Consider the following 24,496-nt stretch of genomic DNA (forward strand, 5'->3'; position numbering starts at 1 on the left):
TATTTAAATTATTATTATAATCAGTGCTGTTTTTCTAGAAAAAATAGGTGCCGGAGCTCATCATGAACTTCTCCCATGTTCTCTTAGAATGGTGCTGGAGCTGAGCTCCGAAAAAAAGCCCCAATTATAATATTTATTTATATCCCGTCTTTCTCCCCAGTCGGGGACTCAAGCGGCTTACGATATGATAATCTTTATTGTCGTCGTCCCATACAGAACAACAAAATTGAAAAAGTCTACATCAGACATTCAAAACCAACAAGCCTGCTATCCCAGCCTGGTTAGCCCCCTAAAAACTCTGATACCCCATAATTAAATACAATATACTCCCACAGAGACTACCTCACACTGCGTTTAAAACCAAAATCGCATTTGGATAGAAACTGTTTCTCAGGCGGCTAGTCCTAGTCTTAATAACACTGCACCTTCTTCCAGAACACAGATAAAACAAAGCAAAAACATAGAAGAGGCAATAATTAAAATGTAATTAAACAGGAATAGAGTTAAAATGATATATGTGTGATATTTATATGTGGTGGAGGGGTCAAAAGAGAAGAATGCTGAAGAAGGGTTTGGGAAGCAAGTTTTGTCGAGTCACATTTGAGATCAAAGAAAACATTCAGGGCCAAAATGGGTTTAACCGCTTTGCACTCCCGCCACATGTGCAGGAACGAGCATCGCTAGTAGTGCCTTACCCCAGGAAGGTGACCCTCATCAAGCAGTTTGGCAGCAGCCTCTTGGTGGGATGGGAGCCGCCCCTGCCCACCCCCGGCTCCTCAGAGATCCAGAGCTACAACCTCTACGTGGATTCCGAGCTGCGGCAAACCGTGAAGGCTGGATCGCAGACGAAGGCTGTCGTTGAGAGGCTGGACTTGAAAACAAGAACCTACCGCCTCTCCGTGCAAAGCGTCTCGGAGGCCGGGAGCTCTGACCAGCTGCGGTGCACTTTCCTGGCCGGGGGTGGGTTTGCCGTGGCCCCCACCCAGCTCAGGGTGCGGAGCGTAGCGGCCACCTCAGCGCAGATCACTTGGGTGCCCAGCAACAGCAACTTCCCACACACCGTGTACCTTAACGGGGAGGAGCATGAGGCCGCCAAGGCGGGAGTCTACTGGTACACCTTCCGGAACTTGAACCCGAGCACTTCCTACGTGGCCACGGTGGAAGTCCAGCCGCAGCAGCAGGCGCTCGGGGAACCGGCCCCGGAGAAGCAGGATCAGCCGCTTTCCGCAGAGATCCAGTTCACAACGGCATCAGCAGGTGAGTCTCAGTCAAGAAAAAGTGTCTTCACGCGGCGCAGCACATAGATAAAGAATGGAACTCCCTGCTGCAGGAGGCAGTGATGGCTGCCAATTTGGATGGCTTTCAAAAAGGGTTAGAGAAATTAATGGAGAAGAAGAAGGCTGTCGAAGGCTGCTAGATCTGATGCCTATACTTTGGAATTCCTTGCCTATTTATTATCAGGCAGGTGCCTTTCCTGTACAGTGGTACCTCGGGTTACATACGCTTCAGGTTACATAGGCTTCAGGTCACAGACTCCGCTAACCCAGAAATAGTACCTCGGGTTAAGAACTTTACTTCAGGATGAGAACAGAAATCGTGGCGCAGCGGCAGCAGGGGGCCCCATTAGCTAAAGTGGTACCTCAAGTTAAGAACAGTTTCAGGTTAAGAATAGACCCCTGGAACAAGGTACCACTCTCCTTTTTTTTTTTTTTTGGTGCTTGCTTGCTAAAAACATTTTTGTTTAGGCAAGCCTGTCCAGATATCTTGAATGCTGATTTGTTTTTAAATCTGTTTTTAGCTTCCTGCTGATTTTAAATTATTATTATTAAATTATTAATGTATTTACTTATTACAACATTTTTTATACTGCCTATCCACGGAGTCCTCTGGGACATTTTAAACAAAAAGTTGTGACTCACTAGAATACAACGTCGCAATCCCTTTTAAAAATATATAATTGAGGTTTTAAATTTTTGAAAGTTTTAAATCGTTGTTAATGGTTTTTACGGATAATTTTATTGTTTTACCTTTTTTGTAAATCGCTTTGAGGGTTTTAACAATCAAGCGGGATATAAATTTAATGAAATAAACAAAAGGGGGGAAATGCAAAGCTTCGTGATGAGGGTTGTCTTGTAAGTGATGGCTCCATTGTCTATGTAACAAAGGAACGCCAAATCATATAAAAAGTGCCTAGAAGCTTGAGTCCTTGTTGAAATCTCATATTATGATGCATTTTCTCCATTATAGCTATATTCTAGAGTGGGTGGTACCAATTGTCCAGGATAATATTCTGACTGTTTGAGCTGCTACAATCATGTATAACTTGCCAGCAGCTATTCGCCTTGTGTTTATGACATTAAGCCACACACACACACACACACACACAAAAAACCCCAAGAGCAGAAAACTAGACTTTAGAAATGGCTTGGGGCTGGTGCTCTGAACGTGTGCCCTCTTGGCCTTCTGAACAGCACAGATTACCCTGCAGTATCACCAGAGCAGTGAATTTTGCTGCTTCTCCAGCAGCGTGCACAGGGCAAGCTCCAGAGAGTAAACAGAGTGCAATTCATTTGAAACTCATCCCTTACAGGGTCTCCAGATGCTCCCCTGGATGTCCGAGTGGAGGCTGGTCCCAGCCCTGGGATTCTGGTGATCAGCTGGCTGCCTGTCACCATCGATGCAGAGGGATCGTCCAATGGGGTGCGAGTCACTGGCTACGCTGTGTACGCAGATGGGCAAAAGGTATACGCTTTGCATTAGACGCAGATGAAACGCACTGTGCAGAATATTATTTTATTTATCTATTTATCTATTTATCTATTTATTTATCTATTTATCTATTTATCTATTACTTACTTACTTACTTACTTATTTACTCACTTACTTACTTACTTATACCCCGCCCATCTGGCTGGGAATCCCCAGCCGCTCTGGGCAGCTTCCAACAAGAGATTAAAAATGCATTAAAACAGAAGCATTATTTGTTGATATTGTCATTGTTAAGCTTGGGTATCCAACTTTAGCCATACTCAAAGTAGACCTGTCGAAATCCACGAACTGTCACCCATTGTTAGCTCCCAAGGAAGGGTGGGATTTAAATTCAACAAGTAATGATCTAACTTTATATACAATTCATTTTTATTAAGTGCTGTTCTCAACCTATAAAGTTACTTGGTCTCCATTTGTTGAATTTGTTTTGTAACAACAGGGAGCAGGCCTTCCCCCAGATCGTCAACATCCATTATGGGCTGGTATTATACCTAAAAAAAATGGCCTTTGGCCTAAAAAACTATAAATTACTTTCTTTGGTTTTCCAGATTGCTGTTTCTACAGCTTACCTGTTTTTGTGTAATTCCAGGACTGAGCTCACTGTCAACTTTGTTTTGTATGATGTGTTCTTCATTGTGTGTTTCTGATGTGTCTGGGGAAAATTCATTAAATATCAACTAATAAAAGAAAATAAATGCTGTTTTTAATGCATGTAAGTGTTCATCATTGGCTTAAAACATTGTAAGTTACAGTACTCTGGGTTGCCATGACAAAATAAGCATTTAATATGAGTAATAATAATCATAACAATGATTTTAAACCACCTTAAATCATGAGTCACCAATAACAAATTTGGTGTTGGATTTGCTCCTCTTGCTGCTGGTTCATGCCTGTCCCCCTGGTGACCCCTTTCTGCAGGTGATGGAAGTGACCTCTCCGACAGCCGGGAGCGTCCTGGCTGAGATTTCCCAGCTCCAGATCCTGCAGGTCTGCCAGGAAGTCTCCGTAAGAACTGTGTCCCTTTACGGCGAGTCAGTGGATTCGGTGCCTGCTCAGATCCCCTTGGCTCTGTTGGGAGACGCCACCAGCTGTTCCTCTCCGCTGGAGTTTGGCGGTCCTGCCGTGCAGCTTCCAGGCAGGGAGGGGCGGGACGTCCTCACCTCCCAGACCTCCCAGGCATGTGGGACGGAGGACACCCCTGCAGCCGCTGCCACCGATTTCTTTGCCAAATCCACCTCCCAGCCTAGCGTCAGCAGAAAGAAGTCTGGGAGCGCCTTGCTGGCGGAGACCTCCCCCAAGGGGTCCACCTCTCCCACCGGGGCTGCCTTGACACATGTGCCGCAGGGTTCACCACCAGAAACGGGTCCTCTACCTGGGGGTGAAGGGAATGCTTTTGCGCCAGTGACTGAGGACAATCCAGCCATGCTCAGGAAGGAATCTGAAGAGGGCGACCAGGTCAGTGTGGGGCCTTTCTTTTTGTGGAGGCCCGGGAAAGGAGGCGAGGCTGCAGAAGGGACTGTATCTAGGGCAACAGTGTGGGGCAGCCTTCTTTTGTGGGGGAAACTTTTTGGGGCCGCATACCAGTGGTGGGCAGGACTCAAAGATGAAACTGTGCAGGGCAGTGGATGTGACTCTCACCTTAGTATTTTCTTTTTATTTATAAGCAAATATTTTATTATTAAAAAATTCAACATTAATACATACATATTACGAATATACAAACAAACAAACATGCATTTCATACAATCCTTAAAAATATTCATACATACCCACACTCAATCCCACAGGTACAGTGGTGCCTCACAAGAGGAAATTAATTCGTTCTGCAAGTTTTTCCGTCTAGCGAATTTTTCGTCTTGCGAAGCACGGTGTCGGAAAAGTTTTGGAAAAGCTTCAAAAATCACCAAAAACCTCAAAAAAGGCTACCACACCACGTTCTATGAGTTGCTCCTCAAAGTCAAGTTGCAACTGTATTAACGGTGTTAAGAAAAAGGAAACAAACTTGCAAAAAACGCAAGACGTTTTCGTCTTGTGAAGCAAGCCCATAGGGAAATTCGTCTTGCGAAGCAGCTCAAAAACCGCAAAACCCTTTCGTCTAGCGAGTTTTTCGTCTTGCGAGGCATTCGTCTTGCGGGGCACCACTGTAATTCCTTTTCCCACCACCATCCCTCACCCCACCCTTGTGTTAGACTTCTAATCTACTCAATTGCAAATTATTTCCACTTCTATTACTTTATTTCACACACTTTTAAACCAATTTTCTACTTTTTTCCTGTTACACATTGTTATCCATCTTATTTAGTATTTCAGTATTTATAACGGAACTTATTTATTCTAATAGGAGTTCTGATTTTTCAATATGATGTTGCAAGTATCCTTTAAACACCTTCCAGTCCTTATCTATCTTCTCTTTTGAGATGCTTCCAATTTCTCCCATTGTTTTGAATATATTGTCCAATAATTTGGCAAGCCACTCTGTTTTTGTCGGTATAATACCACTTTTCCAATTTTTCGCAATCAATAGCCTTGCGGCTACTGTTGCCTATAAATATAATGTCTTGTCTTCTTCCTTTAGACTCACCTTAGTATTTTCAGCCATGGAAAAGGCAGAGGTTTCTACACTCCCTGCTCCCCTACCCACCCTCTTCCCAGGCAAGCAAGAGGCAGTGCCCCAGTTCAAAGACACTGTTGGTTAGAACATAGTGTTGATAACACCAAGGTTGCAGGTTCGATCCCCGTATGGGACAGCTGCAGACTGCAGAAGTTTGGGCTAGGTGATCCTCAGGATCCCTTCCAACTCTACAATTCTATGCTTTTATGATTCCAGTCGGGCAAAAGTACTTGGGGAGGGTGTGGTCTCTGGGAGGGGGTGTGGCCAGAGGAGAGTCCCAAGGGCCAAATACAGATGCCTCAGGGGCCACATCTGAGTTCCCCCATTTCCTGGCATAGCGACTTGTGTGCAGCTGTGAGAGGAAGGTTGGAGTTTGGAACAGGGAGGCGAACTGGGTTTGGATTTTCCTTCACCCATGAAGGAAATGGGGTAGCCTTGGGCCAGTCATAGAATCATAGAATTGTAGAGTCAGAGAGGAACCTGAGGGTCATCTAGTCCACCCCCCGCGATGCAGGAATCTCAACTAAAGCATCCATGACAGTCACTCTTTCTTACTCTATAAGCACTTTGCAGGGTTGCTGTGAAGATTATGTGGGACCTTGAGCTTCATGGCAGAAGTGGGGTGTAGCACAATACATAGTGCGCGAAAAGGAAGCACTTCACGCAGCACAAAGTTGAACTATGGAACTCCCTCCCACAGGAGGCGATTTTGGCCACCAACTTGGATGTTGTAAAAAGACGATTAGACCAGTTCATGGAGGTCAATAAGGCCACAATGGCTCTGCCCTGCCTCACAGGCAGAGGCAGAAATGCTTCTGAATAACAGTTGCTGGAAGCCACAGGAGGGCTCTTGTGCTCAGGTGCTGCTTGCTGGCTTCCCACTAAACCATCTGGTTGGCCAATGGGAGAGCAGGATGCTGTTCCAGCTGGGCTATTGGCCTGATCCAGCAGCTGCTTCTCATCTACCGTATTTTTCGCTCTATAAGACGCACCAGACCACAAGACACAGCTATTTTTTGGAGGAGGAAAACAAGAAAAAAATATATTCTGAATCTCAGAAGCCAGAACAGTAAGAGAGATCGCTGCGCAGTGAAAGTAGCAATCCCTCTTGCTGTTCTGGCTTTTGTGATGGCCGTGCAGCCTGCATTCGCTCCATAAGACGCACACACATTTCCCCCTACTTTTTAGGAGGGGAAAAATGAGTTTTATAGTGCAAAAAAATATGGTACTTCTATATTCCTGACTCTTTTTTAAAAAACGGCTCGGCCAATATGCAGTGCAAGCTCATTTTAATTCTGTTTCCGTAAGTTCAGCTTCCGCCCATTAGACGTGTTCTCTGGGGGCGAGGAGGAGGAGCAAGGAATGAACCAGCCCAGGATCTATTGGATCCGGCACCTTCCTGCTGCCATTGAGTGTCAGCCCCATTGCTGCACCGGCTCAAGGTAGATGCCTCAGTCTACCTGGCTGACCTGCTGACCTGCTGGCCCCTCTCTGTTAAGCCCTGCTAGCAGCAGTTGGGTTTAGGATTAGGGCCCTGATTAGATCGTAAGTGATAGCTATCCATGTCAAAGGAAAGCCAAGCACACCTTTGCAAATGTTGCTTTTCTTGGTGTCTGATCTTTCTTGCTGCAATCATTTCCTTTCCAGCAGCCCCTGCTGGTGTCCAGAGCGCAGGAGGCAGCGAGCCGAGGGGAAGTCTGCGCTGCCGATCTGGGGGCGAAAGAGCCCCCACCTGAAAGGGGGGCAGAAAGCGATCCAAGTTGCCTGGGAACGAAGCTGTTGCCACCCAGCAGGTCTTCCCTGCAAGGCGAGGAGAGGTCCGCCGACTCAGGGCAAAGCGAGAGGCGAGCCCCAGAATCTGTGGCTGGATCTTCCGGGAGGTTGAAGCTGCTGAAGGAGATTCCCAGGGATGACTCCTTGCTGGCGCCCAGGGTCAGAAGAGAGGTCCGTCTCCCTCGTTCAAAGGGTTTTGATTGGATTTGGTTAACTCGAGGGCCAGTCAATTCCCACAAAGTGCTTTGGGACACAGTTGAGCTGAAATGAACCTGCGCTGCGAAAATCCGTCTTTCGGTTACAAAAGTTCATATGCAAAATGTTCGGGGGGGTTGATGTTATTATCGGGTGTCAACATGCACACACAGATTTTGTGTATGAACTTTTGCCACCGAATGATACATTTCCACAGCGCAGATACATGCCAATGTTCAATGAATAGCCTTTGATAATTGACATGCAGTGGTAGACAGCATTTGATTATGCTTGATAGTTGACATTCAGTGGTAGCTTGCACTTGATTCTATCAGGTTGTTCATCTGCAATTGTATTAGTAGTTTATTTCAGTTGGGAATTGGCATGCAATGTCAGTTTGCTTTTGTGGCAGACAGCTGACATGCAACAGTGGTTACCTTTTGATAGATGACACACAAATGGTATTTAGAATGGGACAACTAACATTTTATGAGATTTCACAACTGTTGCTTGCTAAACTCAAGCCTAAAGCATCCCAGTTTGCAAGGTTAAGATCAATGTAGATTAGAACCTGAACATTCACGTTCAAAACGTGAATGTGGATTTGGAAACTGGGCAGTGTTCCGATATTCAGTTTGGCTCCTGGGTTAATTTTGTGGGGCTTAATTCTTCACTGACAGCAATATCTTTTAAAATTTCTAAATTTTCAAATTTTCGCAGGGAGAGAAAAGGTCTGATGCGGGAAATCGTCCGGTGACTCTTCTGACTGACCACAGCCGCGGGTCAGACCTGTCTGATATCATGGAGGAAGAGGAGGAGGAAGAAGAGGAAGCAAGTCAGCCGTCTGGCAAGGCAGGAGAATCAAAATGGGCTCCAAGTGAATGCCCTGGCAGAGAAAATGGAGAGAAGGTAATCTGTTGGCTCCCTTAACCCCTTGAGTGGGGAACCTTTGACTCTCCAGGTGTTGCTGATCTATAACTCACATTAACCCCTAGCAATCTTAGCCAATGGCCGGGGATGATGGGATTTGTAGTCCAGCAACATCTGGTGGCCCACAGGTGCCCCACACCTGCTTGGAGAAGCTAGAGGTGTGGTCAGTCAGTTGGGTTCACCCAGAGGAGCATTTGTTAATAACCAAGTATATCATGATCTCCTTCTCCAAATGATGGGGTTCAAGGCAGCAACCTGTCCCCATCTAGATGCTGACCATGCCTAGATCTGATTAGCTTCAGCAGACTGGTTCACCCAAAAACAGGAATGAAATGGGGTGCATTGACCACTTGGTTCAGGAGATTCCCCTTGTTTGGGAGAGTCCCTAGCCATGTCCCCCAGGGACAGCCCCAAAATGGAAGCAGCTCTGTTGATCTGGGACCATATTCATCCCACCACACAGCACATAGCAAAATATCAGTTTTATTAAGTACAGCATAATGACAATCTTATGCCTAATTTCTTCCTGGGAATATGCTCCACTGAACTCAGGGGCGTTCACTTCTGACCTCACAGGATCAACTTGTCAAATCCCTTTTCCCCAGAGATCTTCAGCCACCTGAAACACAACCTTTAGCTTTTCATTAGCTATGGCAAGCCATCTCATGAAGGAATGGCGAATGGGTGAGTTGGGGGAGAAGTTAGCATCCAGCAGTTCTGCTTAGTTGATTGCAGCTTCTGGGAGCTCATGACCAGGAGCTCATAACCAGGACTTGAAAACAGGAGCATTTGTGAGGGTGTTTTGAGTGCTGTCTCATGGTGTGTGTAGGACCAAGAGACGTGGACAGTGAAGGAGATGCTGCAGTGACCTGCAATACCTGTGCCAAGTTTCTTTTCTTGTCTGAAAATGTGCAGAGCTACACCGGTTGCCTTGCTGGAGAAGAAGGTACAGCAATTTGAGGCCTGCCTATTTACTGAGTTACTAGGCAAGATCCAGAATTTCTCGATAGAGCAGAATGGTCTATGTTGGAACAGCAACACAGGTGGGCTGCCCCTACAGAGGAGGAAGATCACCCATTGCAGGAGACGAACCCCTGGAGGAAGGTGACACACAGAAGCTGAACTGTCAGGAGCCACGCTGTGTCACTGGAGCTGCTTGTCTTTATGATACAATGGTTAATTCGAAGCAAGATTCTACAGCAAATTAATTCTAAGGAGGAAGTGCTTACAAATGTTGAGACATGGGAAACCATAGAAATGGATGGACAAATGGACAGACAGATATGGATTACTAGAGGCTCCCATCCCTGCTCACATTGCACACAGCTTCTCCCCTTCCCCCCAACCTCTTTTTACAAATCCTCCAATAGGGTCTGTGTTCTGACTTCATGCAAATCCAGGATTGTCATGTGGCACTGCAAACCCTCCTACGTGATGACAGCCTTACATTTATATATATATAGGAAGATACCCCATTAAGAGTTGTTTGGAGGAAGTCAAGCCCTTGTGTTCCACTAGATACCTGCAATATTTATTCAGCCGGACTGCACAGATCATTGAGAGAGGGTAGATCAGGTAGACAGGCCTAAGGAAGAAGACTTGAAGAGCCAAGCAGGAAAAAAGAAAAATCCTTTCTGACCTGCTAAAGTTGCGAGACGTTTACACAGGATGAAAAGGCTGGTGTTTACAGGATGAAAAGGCTGAGCCAGTGTCCTGGGCCCAGATCAGAGCTGGGATACTGGCCAGTTCTTCCACCTGGATGTTCACATACACGCACCCCTCCATATCCCTAACTTCTTTCTATGCAGCCTGACTCCTCTAACTTCATAATGTTGGTCTTCGCAATGGATTTCGGCACAAGAAGAGCCCTGCAGCCACAGGATCAGACCAAAGATTCATCTAGTTCAGCATTCCATTTGATACAGTGGCCAATCAGATGCCTCTGGGGAGCCCATGGGCAAGGCAACAAAGGCAACCACCCTATCCTGCTCCTCCTCAACCCTCCCCAGTAACTGGTGTTCTGAGGTAGATTGCCTCTGGCTGTGGAGGCTCCATTTAGCGACCACAGTTAATATAGCCACTGATAGATGTAGCCAGCCTCCTCCATGAACTTGCCTAGCCCTCTTTTATTGCCATCCGAAGGATTGATGGTAGGTAGGCGCTGTTCCCCCATCCCTTTTAACACCTATTTCCTCTTTCTCTCTCCTTCTCCCTTGCTGGCCTGTTCTCCGGGGCTGGAACACAGCTGGACCTTGGCGACACCGATAGCGACGAAGAGATCCTGGAACGGATCCTGGAGATGCCATTGCAAAAAAACTGCAGCAAAGCACTTTTCAGCATCCCAGAAGTAACAGAAGAAGAGGAGGAGGAAGAAGATTGGGACCACGGCCTGAACAGACCAGTTTCACCCCCTCTGGCAAGGAAGTCTTCTGATGACTTCCGGGATAGGTCTCCCTACAAAAGAACAGAAGCTCCTCCTCTTCCTGTGGATGCTCCACCGAAGAGGAACCAGGTTCCGTCAGAGGAGGAAGTCTTGCTGGATGTCCCCGGGAAGTTCAGGAGAGAGGGTGTGAGTGAAATGCCAGCTTGCCCTGGGAACTGGGAGTGGGATTGCCCTGAGATTGCTGTGGAGAGGAAGTCTTCCCAGTGGGGAAGGCCCAGCCGTTGCAGAGAGAAAGGACTCACTCCATCCCAGGGAAACAGGAAGAGGAAGGTGGATATACAAGAACGACCCGCCCGTTCCATGCTGAGCAATTCCCACCAAGGCGGAGGAGGCCTCTACAGGGCCCGGAGCCTGAAGGAAAACTTGGACGTGATCACCAGCCTCGGGGTGGAGGACGAGTCGGATCTGTGCAGCTGGGCGAGGCAGAGACCCCGCCAAAGGAGGACGGTGCCCCTCGAGGCGGCGGGGGAGGAAGATGGCCCCGGAAGCCTCTCTCGCTGCCTCAGCCCGGAGAGCTTGGAGATCAACGTCGAATACGACTCCGACGAGGACATGACGATCACGTCCACCCCGGCCAGCCAGCTCAGTTTGGACGGGAGGGCCGACGGATCCCCCACGGACTGTGAAGAGGGGTGGAGCGACTCCTCCAGCCGCTCGGGGTCGGTCCAGTCCAGCGGGCCAAGGGAGTTGAAGAGGTGCAGCAGCTGGGAAGAGGAGAGTGGGGAATGGAGCACGTCCCCCAGCCGCTCACCCGGGAGGCTCTGCTGGAGGAGGAGGGCCTCCGCAGGCGCCTCCGAGGAGAGGAGCCGGAGCCTGGAAAGGAGCCCCTCTCTCTGGAGAGGCGGGCTGGAGCGGCCTTGGAAGGATGTCCTTCCATCGTCACATCCACGGGTCTGTGAGCTGCCCCCTTCCCCTACCGCCATTGCCGCAGCTTGCCGCAACCCTGACCGTGCTTTCTCTCCCCAGCTCCCCAGCTTGCTTGCTTTCTGATTCTTGTGCTGAGTGCTTTGCTGGAAACAGAGGCGCTTCCTATTGTCCTAACAGCTGGAGCTTGTGGTGCATTTGTGATGCTCCTTCGTGTGGCTTTTCTTATGTTTCACTCCAAAATCAACTTGGCTGGCTGGAGGCTTCCCATGCAGTATTCCTCTTCCCAAAGGGAAACCCTGTTGAAGAATTAAATGTTTTCAGAATTCAAGGACACATTCCAGCCCTCTCAGCGAAGGGTCAAAGCTGAGTTGGCGAGGGGTGTGGCCTAAGGCGAGGGGTGTGACTGAGGAAGGGGGTGTGGCTTGTGGAGAGCCCCCCAGGCCATAGGCCTGGAGGGTTGGGCCACATTTGGCCCATGGACCTGATCTTCCCTCCCACTGCATTGTGGGTTTGGGGACACGTCAGAGGTAACTTGTACCACAACGCCAAACCCAATGGAATTTCCCAACATCTTCTTGGGTCCAGATTCCACAAGTTTCCAGAAGAGGAATATTGCATCTTGTAGCTTTGCTTTTGCATATGTGCGTGTGTTTGTGTGATTCCGCCCTGGCCATAAATTTTCAGATCCCGTGAGGCTGGATCAGGGACTAATTCTGCCAAGGGTTCTCTTCCAGGTGTCGGGCAATGGCAACCTTGAGCTGCTGAACTCAACCTCTTGGCAGGTCCCTACCAGGAGAGGCAGGCGTCCCCGAAGAAGGTCTCAAGATGTAGCAGAACCTCCCGACACAAATTCCGGTAAGCTGCTTAGCAATATAGAAATATAGAACTGTAGAGTTGGAAGGAACTCGGAGGATCATCTAGTCCAATCCTATGCAATGCAGGAAAATGCAGCTGTCCCATACAGGGATAGATCCTGCACCCTTGGCATTATCAGCACCACTCTAACCAACTGAATTATCCTAGAACGGTTTTTTTTTGTGAGTGGGGAAAGCTACAAGGAGGGATCCAGTACCAGTCATAGGCATTTTTGGGGAGGAGGGAATAATCAGGGCCTGGGGGATCAATCCAGTGCTTTGCTGGGTCCAGAACCTGGCCCAAGTGCTCTGGGCTGGCAAACAGACTTAGAACTGGCCTTGGTCTACTTCAGGGTTTCCCAAACTTGGGTCTTCAGCTGTTTTTGAACTACAACTCCCATCACCCTGACCACTGGTCCTGCTAGCTAGGGATGATGGGTGTTGTAGTCCAAAAGCAGCTGGAGACCCAAGCTTGGGAGACCCATGTCTAATTGCACCCTTTTGTGTGTGTCTCGGACAGACTCTTGGAGAAGCCCTTCCCCTGAACCAATGGACTCTGGGGGCTCAGCCCGACTCTTTGTGGCCCTCTTTGACTATGACCCTCCCTCAATGTCTCCAAACCCCGACGCAGCTGAGGAAGAGCTCCCCTTTCAGGAGGGACAGATCCTGAAGGTAAGAGCAGAGTTAAGGAGAACGTGGACAGTTCCGTTTCCCCCAGGTTATTAATTTATGTGGGAATGTTCAGGGAAGCAGGAGAGGATATATTAATGATACCCTTCCTAACTTGCGTTAGCAAGTTCTATATCTTAGCAGAATTTAAACTTGCTTGTTGCAGGCTCATCTGAGCCTCTCTATATAAGATTCCTGGTAAGATCCCTTCTCTTAAAAAGAATAGACACGGCAATCTTATTAAAGTCAATATAAAAGTAATTTACTCACATTCATTCAGTTCACAGTTGGATCCCTGAAGGCAGACTTAGGTTACAAAAGTATATATACATGTGGAACTATCCCATACGGGAGTTAGTCCCAAGTGACTGCTGACAGAAAACCAAAATGGAGAAAAAGAGAAAAGAAAAACATGTGCTCCCCTACCCAGGTTAGGCCACGCCCACATCTAGTCACATGCAGAGTAAGTTTGTCCCAGCTCAGGAGGAAACAGGAAGTTTTCTCCTGGCTGGTAGAAAGCATCCCCTAGCATGTCCATTCTAGGAATGCTGTACTTGACTGCTATGTGTTTCACATCCCACAATTTAGATAGTCAGGAGCCTCCAGCCTTTGGGCCTATTCAGGCCTACCAGAACCCTCCCCATTTGGCCCATGAGGCCATTACACACAAGCCACACCCACTTGACGTCAGATATGGGGCAGGTATAGGTGGAGAAGGGCTTGCCCACCTATCAAACTTGGTCAATGGGGTGCAGGATATCTGTCCCATGGATTTAGTTCTTGATTTGGATAGCGAACACTTCTCCCAATCCTTTTGCTTATTGTTTTTATTTTTTTAAATTAACCTTTTTAATTTTCTTGAGTTGCATAACTACCATGATGAATTAAAATCTTAGCAAAACAATATCGCAAAATCAAGATTGTAACCTATCAAGCAAAAATCCCAAGAGCCTTCTTTGTGCAAACACTTGCAGAGAAATTTACAATAAATGTAGAGGTACAGTTTTCATAGTCATAAAGAAGAGAAACCAAACATTCAACAAACCCATATATATTGGAGCACATCCCTTTTGTTGTCTGAAATATTTGTACTAGTGATAAAGCTCCACTTCTCTTCCGCAAATGCATGTCTTTGGTTACTTCCCCTAGATATTCTTAACTTACATGCTATGTTTCTCCACAAAGGCTATCTGCCAAATCTTTTTGTATCAGGCTGTTAAATTAGCTCCTTTAAGATCCTCCCCCAAAATGGCAACGGTCACACATGCAGTGACCATTAAGTATCCTGTCAAGTCTGTATTATCACCTGCAAATACAGTGGTGCCCCGCAAGACAAATGCCTTGCAAGACGGAAAACCCGCTAGACGAAAGGGTTTTCCGTTTTTGAGCTGCTTCGCAAGACGAATTTCCCTATGGGCTTGCTTCGCAAGACGAAAATGTCTTGCGAGTGTTCCGATTTTTTTCACTCCCCCCTTTTTCTAAGCCGCTAAGCCGCTAATAGCCTTTTAGCCGCTAAGTCGCTAAGCCTTTAATAGCCGCTAATCCGCTAATAGCGCTAATCCGCTAAGCCGCTAATAGGGTTGCTTCGCAAGACGAAAAAACCACTAGACGAAGAGACTCGCAGAACGGATTATTTTCGTCTTGCGAGGCACCACTGTAAATTTAGAAGAGCTAAATCTGGAGTCTTCCCAATGGAACAGTGCTTCTCAAAGTCAACAGTATCACACCCAGGTGGGGAGTGGGATTACCTAGGGGGGCACCAAGAAGCAAGGGAGCTACAAGGCAGCCTCTGGCTCGACCAGGCTAAAGCCTAGAGGAAAACATATTTCTCACTTTCTATTTAAAGTTTTACTAATCACTCTCAATACTTATTTCCTTTGGCCACGGTTGTTTATATTTATGATTCCGAGTCACAAGCTAGCCAATTATCGGTAATAGCTGCTATTGATGAATCAAGTTCATCAATTTGATAATGAATCAAGTTCATCAATTTTGTTGAATTAAACAAAATATTTTAAATTGAATTTTGAATAAATATGCAATTAATTGTAACTGTTTTGAATTTTATGGTGTTACCATCTTTCTTGGTGGGTTGTGCAAACCACTCTTCTGAATGGTAGGGAGCACTGGGGATGAGTCAGTGGCCTGAAAACTGCTGTAATAGATGACAGAATCATTTTATCCACTGCACTGAAAACTTGATCCCAGAACAGCGATAGCTTGGTGCATATCCACCACACATGCTTGTAGTTACCTTTCTCATTTCACCCCTGTTAAAAAGCTGCTGGCGCATTCCTTTCTCCAAATTTCTTTTTGCCTCAATGAAGACTCAGGTTTTGTTTCATTAAGGCCATCATAAAAATATATGGTGCATCTGCTTCTGGAATGCTGTGTAGCATTCTGGTCACCTCACCTCAAAATGGGTATGCTGGAGTTGAAGAAGGTTCAGAAAAGTGCAAATCAAATGATCGAGGGGATGGAGCAAGTCCTCTTGGAAGGAAGATTGCAGCATTTGGGACTTTTCAGTTCAGAGAAGAGGAGAGCAAGAGGCGACATGATAAAAGTTTTTAAAATTACCGTATTTTTTGCTCCATAAGACGCACCTGGCCATAAGATGCACCTAGTTTTTAGAGGGGGGAAGCAAGAAAAAAATATTCTGCGCAGAGCATGTAAGCGGCTCTTGCTTTTCTTGCTTTAAAGCAAGCAAAGCGAGAGCCGCTTACATGGCTTCTGTCCCGCTTTGTGCAGCTCTCACTTTGCTTGCCCATTCCTCCTCCCGCCTCGCTGTAAAGCACTGTGACGCCGAAGCAAGAAGAGGAGGAGGAGACACCAGGACAGGTGCTCTGCTTGCTTTACAGTGAGGTGGGAGGAGGAATGGGCAAGCATCCGTCCCTCCTCCCGCTTCGCTGCGAAGCCAGAAAGCAAGAGGTGTTGCGCAGCTCTCGCTGAAGCCAGCGGAGCAAGAGCGATAGCCGCGCAGCTATAGAGCTTTAGAGCGAAGCAGGAGGAGGGACAGAAGGGAGCCCTTACACAGAGCTCCTTCCATCCCTCCTCCAGCCTTGCTGTAAAGCCAGCAGACACACTCTCTGCTGCTCTTGCTTTAAAGCAAGAAAACCGAGAGGTGCGCAGAGCGTGTCAGTGGCTCTCGCTCTGCTGACTTCACAGCGAGCAACGGACAGGAGCCAGCTGCGGATGTATCCCTCAGCTCGCAACTGCAGCAGCAGCTGAGGGATCCTTCTGCCGCCCAATGCATTCGCTCCATAAGACGCGCACACATTTCCCCTTACTTTTTAGGAGGAAAAAAGTGTGTCTTACGGAGCGAAAAATACAGTATGTATGGCTTGGAGAGAGTGGGTAGAAAAATGTTTTCACCTTCTCTCATGACTTGTGGGCATCTAATGACAATCCTTCTTCACGCAGAGCACAGCTGAACTGTGGAACTCCCTCCCACAAGGAAGCAGTTATGGCCACCAGTTTGGACGGCTTTAAAAGAGGATTGGACAAATTCTCAGAGGAGGAGAGTTCTATTGATGACTATTAGCCATGATGGCTCTGCTCTGCCTCCATAGTTAGAGGCAGCAATGCTGCTGAATAGCAGTTGCCGGAAGCCACAGGAGGGATGCTCTTGTGTTCAAATCCTGCTTGCAGGTTTCCCATGTGGGCATCTGGTTGGCCCCTGTGAGACCAGGATACTGGGCTAAATGGTCCCTATTTGGCCTGACCCAGCAGAACTCTTCTTCTGTTCTCATGTTTGTTTGCTGGTTTTATCACATTGATATCACACTTTTTATCTTCCCATCAGCTGAAGGTGCCATTCTGGTCAAAGGTCATCCAGAGAGCTTGAGTCACTTTGGTCTCCTCGGGAGGAGCTTTTTCACTCCCTCCCCCTCTGAGAAACTCTGCTTTGGTGGTGCTGATAACAAGAGGAAGTTCGATTCTGCAACGTTCCTAAATTAAGCAACAGTTTGGGGGCCCGTAGTGGTTTCTCTTCTGTATCAGGACTCCTTACGAAATTTTGACCACTTTGCTTTTCTAAATCTGCTTATGGGAAGAGGCGAAAAACTCTGCAACTTCCCAAACCCTTGTCACCACCCTCCACTGTGAACCTTTTTCAGCACCCTTGTGCACAATTTTTAAGAGAGGGAGAGAGAACTGTTTGCTAGGTTTCCTTTTTAAAAATATTTTTTAATTTTTACAGAAAATTTCCAAAAATCATACAACATATATTCTTATACAATGTTTTGGACTTCCATCAGCCACATCTGAAGATTTTTCAGTCTTTATCACTTAATCTGCATTTCATTGGTTTCACTATTACTTTTAATAGTCTTTCACTAATAATTCTCTTCATACTTTTCTCTGCAATATTTCACATAGTCCTCCTTACAAAACTTCTTGCAATCCTACTAGTGTAATCTGTTGATTACAGTTGCTTTTCAAATAATTCACATATTTACTCCAGTCCTCTGAGAATCTCTGATCCCGCAGGTTTCGAATCCTTCCTCTCATCTTATCTAATTCTGCATAGTCCATTGATTTCGTCTGCCATTCTTCTTTTGTCGGTAATAGATTTCCAGATACAAATATGCATTTCAACAGTGTGCTCCCTAGGAAATCTAAATACTTAAAATGCCTCTTTGCAAATATGGTTTTAAGATCCAGCAAGGCTCTCTTTGTGTTCTTAATATCTCTCTGACTGCTCCCCCCCAAAAAAAACTCTCTTGCAAATTATTGTCCATCTTTCTTGTTGTTTCCTCCTCCTCCAGGTTTATGGCCACAAGGATGCTGACGGATTCTACAAAGGAAAATGCGGGGGGAGAACAGGCTATGTCCCCTGCAACATGGTCTCCGAGGTCCAGGTGGACAGCGAGGCCACCAGGAAGCAGCTCCTAGAGGAAGGACGGATCCCTACAGACATGCTGGTGGAAAGTCTAGGTGCTCCACTCTGTCCCGTGACCTCAGGGTGGGATGGGAAACCTCAGGTCCAGGCCCAGATGTGACCCACCAGAAAACACTGGCCCACAGCACTCTCCCCAGGCCATTCAATCCCCATCTCACCCTCCCCTCAAATGCTTTTGCCTGCCTGGAAAGTATTGTTGAATTGTGGTCATGCCCCTTGCAAGCCAGGATGCAGAGCGTTGCGTATCCCCAAACCCAGACTCTATACCACCGTGATTGAGAGCTGAATCCACCAACTGAAAATGATATTGCAAAAAGATTTCTTACATTTCATTGTCTTGAAGATTGCTGATTTGCTTGGGTTTTGTTTTGGGTTTTTTTAATGCAGATAACGGTGTGTTTCCCCCGCCTCCTCCCCGCCTCACAGTTCGCCCACCAAAACCTCAGCGGTCCAAAAAAGGTCTGTATCGTGTCCGAGGTGTTGGTTGTCTCTTACAGCCCTTTCAAGTCCCATTTGAAGAGATTGTCACAAAGCTGATGTGGGGAAGGGCTTAGCTCAGGGTTGGAGCACCCGTTTTGCCAGTAGAAGCTCCCATGTTTGAACCCCAGCATCTCCAGGGCATGGGAAAATACCTGAAATCTTGGAAAGCCACTGCCAGTCAGTGTAAATGGTCCTCCTGAACTAGGCAACTCAAGGTTTTGATTCAAGAAAAGGAGCCTATGTTCCTACTTAAATCAGCCCCTTTATTCAGAACAATGAGGACTAGAATCTTGCTTGATTTTTAAAGGAAGAGCCACTGCTCATTGCCTGCAGAAGGTCCTAGGTTTAGTTGGGAAAAACTTATGCCAGCCAGTGTAGACCAGCAATGGAGAATCTCAATTCCAGGGGCCAAATCCAGCCCTCCAGGTTTCTCTGTCTGGTCCTCGGGACTGTCTCTAGGAAACACACCCTTCTGGCGGTCAGACAGAGAGGCCTGGAGGGCTGGATTTGACCCCAGGGCCACACCCCTCACCAGCCTTGCTTTGCACCCTGCTCGAGTAATTTTACCTGGTTAGGACGTGCCCTTGAACTCTAAAAAAGTTTCTTGCTTCTATAGATGGAGGACGATGCTTTTCCACAATGGCTTTGTGTGCGCTCTGGGAATCTGGGTTTCTTAGAGCTGGCAAACAAACACAGTCCATTCACTGGTTTGTAGCTCAGGGCCAGGACCCCGGCTTGGCAGGTAGAAGGTCCCAGGTTCATTTCCAGCTGAGGAACAGAAAAGATCCGAAATTCTGGAGGATACCCACAGGTTAAAAGGCGTTCCTCACCCCTGCTGTATGGACCATCTTGAACTAGGTGGACCAAGGATCTAACTTTGTAAGAGACAGCTTCCTGTGCCTCGTGGGCTGGTCAGGGTGATGCATATGGAGGCACTTCTTGATACAGCGTATAGTTAAACTATGGAACTCCCTCCCACAGGAGGCAGTGAAGGCCACCAACCTAGGTGGATTTAAATGAGGATTAGATGAATTAATGATGGAGGAGGAGGAGGAGGAGGCTACTAGCCCCCAATGGCTTGGCTCTTCCTCCACAGTCAGAGGCAGCAATGCTTGTGAATACCAGTTGCTGGAAACCACAGGAGAGGACTCTTGTGCTCGAATCCTGCTTGTGGGTTTCTCACCAGCATCTGCTTGGCCACTGTGAGAAGAGGATGCTAGACAAGATGGGCCACTGGCCTGATCCTGCAGGCACTGATGTTCTTATGAGGATGGCTGAGGACTCTACAACATTGTTTTTGAGCTGAGGTGACCAACAGAGGGTTCCACCTACTAAGCACAGCAAGATATCGCGGGAACACATGAAACCTTTAGACCAGGGGTAGGCAAACTAAGGCCCGGGGGCCAGATCCAGCCCAATCGCCTTCTAAATCCAGCCCGCGGATGGTCTGGGAATCAGTGTGTTTTTATATGAGTAGAATGTGTCCTTATTTAAAATGCATCTCTGGGTTATTTGTGGGGTGTAAGAATTCATTCATATATTTCCCCCAAAAATATAATCTTGCCCCCCCACAAGGTCTGAGGGACAGTGGACTGGCCCCCTGCTGAAAAAGTTTGCTGATCCCTGCTTTAGATGATCCTGCTCCATTCCTCCATATAGGGTAGCAAAGGGGTGTGACAGCATCAGCAGGGGTGGCCTGTGGTAATATGGTGCCCTGAGCAAGGACAAAACTTGACACCCCCTACCTCCCAAGTATTTCTTATTTTCAGAGTAATACCTTTTTTATTTCTTATTATTTTGAACCCCCCTCGGCACGGCAACAGATCAACATCCAAAGCTCTGCCAATCAGAGCACCTGCTTTTGTTATAGCTGCATTTAAGGTTAACCATATGCTCTGCCTGCAGGGCCTCAAACCAGCAATTTGGAAATAACTCTTGGCTAAGTCTTTGTTCTTCAGTAATGGGAAGAACGGACACACTGCGTTTCTATTTAAACTGGCTCTTCTGTTTTTCATCCCCACAGTGGAGCAGGAGAAGCAAGAAGAGAAGAATCCTTCCTTTGGTGAGCATTGCTTCGTCTTCCATTAGTTCATTGATTCCCAAACTATGTGCGGCGCATAGTTAAAACGATGGAACTCCCTCCCACAGGAGACAGTGATGGCCACCAAATTAGATGGCTTTAAAAGACAATTAGGCAAATTCATGGAGGAGGAGAGGGCTATGGATGGCTACTAACTGTGATGGCTGTATTCTGCCTCCACAGTTGGAGGCAGCAACACTTCTGAAAACCACTTGCTGAAAACCACAGGAGCAGAGAGAGCCAGTGTGGTGTAGTGGTTAAGAGCAGTAGTCTCGTAATCTGGGAAACCGGGTTCGCGTCTCCGCTCCTCCACATGCAGCTGCTGGGTGACCTTGGGCCAGTCACACTTCTCTGAAGTCTTTCAGCCCCACTCACCTCACAGAGTGTTTGTTGTGGGGGAGGAAGGGAAAGGAGAATGTTAGCCGCTTTGAGACTCCTGAAGGGGAGTGAAAGGCGGGATATCAAATCCAAACTCTTCTTCTTCTTCTTGTGCTCAAATCCTGCTTGCGGGTTTCCCACAAGCATCTGGTTGGCCACCGTGAGAACAGGATGCTGGGCTAGATGTGTGGGAATGTTCTGGGCTGCAGGAGAGGATATATTGACTAAGTATATCCTTATCCAACTTGTGCTAACAAGTTCCCAAAATATCAGCAGAGTTTATAGACATTCCCCTTTAAGTTCGCAACGGTAACGTCTGCACATGTTCGCTAGAACCTCTATAATAATTACTCTGGTAATTTCCCCTTTGTTCCCTCTTCAAATACAAGACACGACACAGTCTTTATAAAAGTATAAAAGAGTTTACTCACGTTCTGTTCACAATATGATCCCAGAAGGCAGACAGCTTTAAAAGAGTTACATACATTCAGAATCTATCTTATATGAAGATAGTCCTTATCTCCTCTCTTGGCTGAGAGCCAAGAGGGCATGTTACTCCTTCAGAAGATGAAGATGAGAGAGAGAGATATGGCTGCCTGCCCTGTGCTTTTATCATTACCTGCACAGGTGAGGCCACACCCACCTCTGGTCACATGCGGAGGAAGTCCGTCCCAGGAAGTTTATCTGCTTGCTGGACTGACATCCCTCCCCATGTTCTAACATGTACACTCTAGGAATGTTGTCATTGACTGCTCCTGGGTTTTACATCCCACAAGATGGGCCACTGGCCTGATCCAGCAGGCCCTTCTTATGTTCTTCTGCTCTGGGCGGCAGGCTGAAATAAGGAGCTGTGACCGTATGCTTCCTTTTCTCTGCTAGATGCACACGAAGGTCAGGATCTGAGCTCTGAGGACGATGCCCCAAGGACTATGGTGGCCATCTTTGACTACAACCCCAAAGAGAATTCTCCCAACCTGGATACGGAGGTGAGCAAAAGCGGCTGGTCACCCAGTATTTCCTGGGCTAGGAAAGCACTCAAAGGTTCTTTGGTGATGATAAGCAAAGGCTAGTCAGTTTTAATAGCATTTGGGGCAATTCTGTCTCACCCTGGTAAGCCTCTGAGCCTCCCCACTCACTCTGCCTACAGTCATGAGGTGGCAAGAGGACTTCTCTTAACATCGTGTTTTCCCTGATACTATCTTCACCCTTCAAAGTAGGTCAGGCCAGCCTTCCTCAGATACTTCTGCAGATCAGCCCTGTCTTCACACACATTTCCAAGGTCACTCTCCCGCCCAGCCCCCAACTTTCTCATTGTCTGCACTGTTTTCCTTCTAGGCAGAGCTGAGGTTTTGCGCTGGGGATATTGTCACTGTGCTCAGTTCCATGGACGATGACGGGTTCTATTACGTAAGTACAGCGTCCTTCCTTTTTATCCGAACTGTTCAGGCACTAAACGATGTATCTGAATAAAATCAGAGGGGCTGCTGCATCAATATGGGGTTTGCCAACTCTTCCGCTTAGTCTTAGTCACCCTCCACCACTTTGAAAGCTCTGCCATCGTTGACCTTCGCCGGGTTTCGTTATAAAGAGTTGTTGGCAATTAAGAGCTGTGGAGGCGTCCTTTTTTTCAAGGCAGCTGAGCTGGTCCACCACTTAATTAAAATAAGCTTTGGGGAACCTGATTGGTTCGATCAGAGATGGATGAAAACTGGTTGGCCGCTAATACACACTGCCACAAAGCAGGACAGCTGTCACCAGTTTGGGTGGTTTACGAAGGATGTGATGCGGTCAGAGAGGACTGACTTAGCAAGGCCTATCAATGATGTAAGCTATATGTAGAACCTCCACGTACAGGGGCAGTCTATCTCCAGCATCTGGTACTCTGAGGTTTACTGAACACTAAATGAAAGAGGATGCGAGACTAGATAGGCCCCTTTTGCCTGATCCGTAGAATCATAGAATTGTAGAGTTGAAAGGGTCATAAAGGGTAATCTAGTCCAACCCCCTGTAATGAAAGACTCACAACTGGGTTCAGGAGGGTTCTCTTTTGTGTGCACGAAACCTCCTACGACAATCTCTGATTCACCAGTCCCAGACTTGTATATAGAGCAGAGCTATCCATCAGATTATGCACAGCTCCAGATTATCTTGCCATGCACTCTTGGTTCAAACCCGTGCATGCAAAATGTGTGCTTTGTAGATAAAATGTGCACAAAATGCATACAGTTCAAATACACATTTTTCTTGCACCTTTTTTGTCTGTGAAAGATGGGATGGAGCAGACCTATGGCTGAGCCCCAATAAAACTGAGGCACAATGCAAATAGCCTGAACTTTCCATCTTCTGTGTCAAGAAATTTGTCTTTATATCTGTTCCCTAATATTCTGGGGGAGGAGGCAGATCTCACAGTTCCCTTTCCCCATTGGTTTGTCCAACTTTCTTCTGACAGTGCATCGTTAAACTATTGAACTCACTCCCACAGAATGCAGTATGTCTCACAACAAATGAAACTGAATTGTAGAAAACACAACTTGAAAAAAGAGACAATAATACACGTGTTTTTGTACAATAAGAACTCTTTAATAAAAATATATATTTTTTAAAAAACACTAACTTGGAAGGTTTTACAAGAGTAATAGACAAACTCATGAAGGAGAAGGCTATTGGTGGCTACTAACCATGATGATAGCTATTTCCTGCCTTCACAGTTGGAGGCGGAAATGTACCTGAATACTAGTTGCTGGAAACCACAGGAGGGGAGAGGGCTCTTGGGCTCGAATTCTGCTTTCCGGCTTCCCTTAATGGGCATGTGTTTGGCTTCTGCCACAACAGGATGCTGAATTAGATGGGCCCCTGGCTTGATCCAGCAGGCTCTTTTATGTTCTTATAAAGCTCCTGTACTTTAAACAAGTGTGTGACCGGCAGAAATTCAATAGAGAGTATCTTTGTCATGGCTATCTCTCCTTGCTGGGGAACAACTGCCACTGAAGTTTTGGCATCGAGCACAGCAAGAAGAAGAAAAAGAAGAGGAAGAAGGGTTTGGATTTGATATCCCGCTTTATCACTACCCTAAGAAGTACCCTAAGGACGCGGGTTGCTCCCATTGCTCGGTCCCAGCTTCTGTCAACCTAGCAGTTTGAAAGCACGTCAAAGTGCAAGTAGATAAATAGGTACCACTCTGGCGGGGAGGTAAACAGTGTTTCCGTGCGCTGCTCTGGTTCGCCAGAAGCGGCTTAGTCATGCTGGCCACATGACCCGGAAGCTGTACACGGGCTCCCTCAGCCAATAAAGCGAGATGAGCGCCGCAACCCCAGAGTCATCTGCGACTGGACCTAACGGTCAGGGGTCCCTTTACCTTTTTAAGGAGTCTCAAAGCGGCTAACAATCTCCTTTCCCTTCCTCCCCCACAACAAACACTCTGTGTGGTGAGTGGGGCCAAGAGACTTCAGAGAAGTGTGACTAGCCCAAGGTCACCCAGCAGCTGCATGTGGAGGAGCGGGGAAGCGAACCCGGTTCACCAGATCACGAGTCTACCGCTCTTAACCAC

The 24,496-nt window shown here is 47.1% G+C and overlaps 1 protein-coding gene across 1 annotated transcript in view; it reads left to right on the forward strand.

The window, feature by feature from the left end:
- Nucleotides 1-24,496, forward strand: part of TSPOAP1 (TSPO associated protein 1) — a gene marked incomplete at its 5' end in the record, with an annotated part of 55,201 nt that overhangs the window by 28,145 nt on the left and 2,560 nt on the right. The window contains 13 exons of the mRNA XM_082200177.1: nucleotides 669-1,257; nucleotides 2,591-2,742; nucleotides 3,688-4,224; nucleotides 7,028-7,324; nucleotides 8,069-8,257; nucleotides 10,524-11,612; nucleotides 12,323-12,443; nucleotides 12,963-13,114; nucleotides 17,878-18,046; nucleotides 18,399-18,470; nucleotides 20,515-20,553; nucleotides 21,829-21,935; nucleotides 22,285-22,356. Coding sequence (XP_082056303.1) covers nucleotides 669-1,257; nucleotides 2,591-2,742; nucleotides 3,688-4,224; nucleotides 7,028-7,324; nucleotides 8,069-8,257; nucleotides 10,524-11,612; nucleotides 12,323-12,443; nucleotides 12,963-13,114; nucleotides 17,878-18,046; nucleotides 18,399-18,470; nucleotides 20,515-20,553; nucleotides 21,829-21,935; nucleotides 22,285-22,356 — 3,585 coding nt within the window. The remainder of the gene's footprint in view (nucleotides 1-668; nucleotides 1,258-2,590; nucleotides 2,743-3,687; nucleotides 4,225-7,027; nucleotides 7,325-8,068; nucleotides 8,258-10,523; nucleotides 11,613-12,322; nucleotides 12,444-12,962; nucleotides 13,115-17,877; nucleotides 18,047-18,398; nucleotides 18,471-20,514; nucleotides 20,554-21,828; nucleotides 21,936-22,284; nucleotides 22,357-24,496) is intronic.

The sequence above is a fragment of the Podarcis vaucheri genome (assembly GCF_965113315.1).
Source record: "Podarcis vaucheri genome assembly, chromosome: 15".
In the NCBI taxonomy this organism is placed as follows: Eukaryota; Metazoa; Chordata; class Lepidosauria; order Squamata; family Lacertidae; genus Podarcis; species Podarcis vaucheri.